Here is a 3,494-nt window from a genome sequence, read left to right on the forward strand (position 1 = left end):
AAAAATGGCATCAATGACTGCTGTCTACAAAATCATCTTTTGGGTTTTTTTGTTGTTGTTGTTTGTTTTTTTTTTTTTTTAATGGTTTGGACTCTGTCAAATGAATTACAGGAGCGATAGGGTTTTGATTATTTCTTTAAATCTTTGAGATGCCTCCAATTAAATAGGTAATTATGATTTCCTCTGTGAAGCTTTTTAAATTAAATTTTATTTTATTTGACAGGGAAACTTGCCCAGATTTAGGTCATGAATGCTCCTAAGTACCAGTTGGAGTGCTACACGTCATCCAACCCTAATGCAGCCCCATGGGAAGTGGCACTGCCTTCTTCACCACGAGTTCTTATTTGTTGTCCTTCTTGGTGGACAGGGAGTCCCCCAAGGTCAGGGAGCCCGTAGCATTTCGGATGGCCTCACTTTGGGGATCTACCCCCGGCAGGTTCTCGAGGACACTTTGCAGGAACTCAGCATCTTGCAAGACGTCATAATCCTCCTCCTCCATGGCTGATTTGGATGTGCCCTGGGTGGCCGTGGCCGTTGATGTGCCTTGGCCCAGCTCAGCATCTTCGGGGCTCATCTGCGAGCCATAAGCCTTCTGCCGCTCCTTGGACCTACTGCCCGCGATAGGGAACCCAAAGCGGCCAAACTCCTGCTCATTGATGGTCTTCTTCAGCAGGGCATCTTCTGAATTTTCCTTCTTCCGAGCCACAACCGTCGCCTTGGTGGCAGGAGGTGTTTCCTTGGCCCCGGTCTTCTGCCACTGGCGCTGTTCTTCCATCGAAACACGCAGGGTCAGGGCCAGCCCGGTGAGGTCCACTCCAAAGGGAAATTCTTTGGTACCAGACGCTGATGCGGCCCGGCCTTTCCGAGTCAGAATCTGAGAACCGATGATGGTCTCAGCCAAGTTGGGTCCAAGAGGGACCGTGAGCAGGTGAGAGCCTTTCCCGCCGCTCCCATTCAAGGTTTTCAGAAAGGTCGTCAGCTTTTCCGTGCTCACCTCCTGTGTCCCCAGATTGATAATGTCCACATTGACTTTCTCCTTCTTCAGGCGTTTAACGAGCTTCACTAGATCCTTCTTGGCAGCGTCGGGGTTTCCCACAAAGGCGATGACGATGCGCATCTTGTGATTGGGCCCCGCTGATGCTGGTGCTTAGCGCCAGGTGGCCGCTCTTAGGGCCTGGGTAGAAGGTGACCTTGCCCCTAGTTTAGCAGCTTAGACAGGATGTGGCCGAAGCGCCGTCCTCGACGGGTGAGAACGGTTTTCACTTCACAGTCGTTGACTATGATGAGCGCACGTTCTTTGGGGGTCCCATTGTTCTGTGGGTCCTGGGGTGACTCACAATGTTAAGAGCCTCCTATTGGTCCAGAAGCCCCAGGAGGTGAAAACGTTTCCATTCCACACAGCTTTGTGGCTTGTCAGTACTTTAGGGTTTTCAGCACTCTCCTTCCCCTTTTCTTCATCCTGACCTCGTCTCTCTGGAAGGATTTTAAATTTTTCTCAAGTTTCATTTTTTTACCTGGGAACTATTCGAGCGTCTTATTTCCTTCACTAAATTTGTTTTTATGCTGTTGTTAAACACGTTTCCATATTTCTTAATCTAGTATTTTTCTTAATTTTGTCGGACTTTAAAAAAATAAACATTTGATTTCATCAATTTCTCTATTGCCCCCCTCACTATCCAATTCATATTCCATTTTGTCTCCTTTAATTTTTTATTATTTTGTTCCACTCCCTTTCCCCCCACCTAAGTGTTTTCCGATAAATACTAAGTTATTCTCTGTGGCCATTAAATACTATGTATCTTCCATAATTAATTGTACCACAAATTTTGATATACTGTGAATACACTTTTTATCATCTGGGTATTTCAATTTCAATTCTTATTCACCAACTGTATGATGGATTATTTACTTCTACATACTTGTTACTATAGTGGGATCTCACCCAGAGATCTTGGTGGAGGGCAGGAATGTTTCTGGCAGAACTCAGGAACCATGACTGCTGAAGATAATATTCATGTCCCTTTCACTTTGAGTTACATCCCTGATAACAAACATTTTTTTTCAATTTTTTATTTTTAAAATTCATTTATTAAAGCTCCCTGTTTTAAGCAAACTCAAAGTTATCCATTTTTGAGTTTCAGACATCCAGCACCAATCCTACTTCCACTGTTAACTTCCTCCTCCAATGTTCCCAGGTTGCCTGACACCCACCAACAACAGCCTTGGGCTGCCACCTTGATAGGACCATTTTTAAATTTGGTTGTGGAAATTTGGATCTCTTTATTTCAGTGTTGTTGATTCTGAAAATATAACTATCCCAGTCCTCTACACCATTCATGAACCAAGTCTTTATGATCCCAAACCCCAGCCCTTATTGTCTCACTTTCTTTTTTCTTACGGCTCCCTTCTCCACCCCACCCCCCCACACCCGATTTCTCTGTCCTTTTCCTCTCTGTGCTCTGGGGTCTAGGATGATTTAAGCATACTACCTTTAATACATTTCATTTTTTTCATCCAACTATTTCTATGTACCACATACCAATGTATTTTATGTACTTTCTGTTTATTGGAGTTCTACATCCAGCTTTGCTTACTCCTGGCTTACACCAGAACTTGCTCCTCACTCTGTCCTCAGAAGTCCTTGCTGGAAGTGGTCAGGGAACCACATGCAGTATTGAGTCTATATTTTGCAACAGAGATTGAATGGGTTCTGTAAAGGAATGGGCATTCCACTCGAACTATAACTTGAATGCCAAATTTTGCTTTTGGGGGTCATGCTTAGTGTTGCTAAGGGCTTATTCCTGACTTGCTTTCAGGTATCATTCCTGAGGATTTCAGGATCCCCTATGAGGTGAAATAGATCAAACCCACATAGGCCAAGCACAAAGTAAATGCCCTTTCCAGCCCCCATCACCCCCCAAATTTTTAATAGTGTTTATCTACTGAGGTCTATTATATTCTTCTTGTGCTATTGCTTGATGATTTTAATCCTTTGAATATACTGAATCTGAGAAATGAAAAAAGGGAAGAATGAGAAGGAGAAGGTTGGATAAAGATGGAGGATATGGGAATTAAAGAAAGTGAAGAATGTGAAGGAAACAGGAAACTAGAGAACATACAGAGGTTAAAGAGAGAAAATGGGAAAGGAAAAATAGAATGGAATATTAGAAAGATATATATAAATATATATAAAGGATGAACTCTATGGCAAGTTAACCATTTTCCATTATTATAATAATTTATTAGGATTTTCCTTATTGCTAAAAACCAGGTTTGACTTAATGTTTTCAGAACATACTGATAGAGATAAAATATAGATTTTGTATGACTAAGATATACTTGCTATTTTAAAGATTATCAAAGGCCATCATAAATTGCTTATAAAATTTATCCATGATAAAATGTTAATGTAAATACACCATCTAACATATGTTTTATTGATTTTTGGATTAAATTGTTAGATCACTAAAATAAATAAGTTTAATAATATTGCA

General features: G+C 41.5%; 1 protein-coding gene across 1 annotated transcript; it reads right to left on the reverse strand.

The window, feature by feature from the left end:
• Positions 1 to 340: 340 nt before the first annotated feature.
• On the reverse strand, positions 341 to 1,994 carry LOC130034734 (26S proteasome non-ATPase regulatory subunit 4-like). Its single transcript, XM_056126356.1, has 2 exons — positions 1,943 to 1,994; positions 341 to 1,146 (listed from the first exon to the last, which is right to left on the reverse strand). The coding sequence occupies exons 1-2, from the start codon at positions 1,992 to 1,994 to the stop codon at positions 341 to 343; spliced, it is 858 nt and encodes a 285-aa protein (XP_055982331.1).
• Positions 1,995 to 3,494: the final 1,500 nt, after the last annotated feature.

The sequence above is a fragment of the Sorex fumeus genome, unplaced genomic scaffold (genome assembly GCF_029834395.1).
Source record: "Sorex fumeus unplaced genomic scaffold, SorFum_2.1 ptg000061l, whole genome shotgun sequence".
In the NCBI taxonomy this organism is placed as follows: domain Eukaryota; kingdom Metazoa; phylum Chordata; class Mammalia; order Eulipotyphla; family Soricidae; genus Sorex; species Sorex fumeus.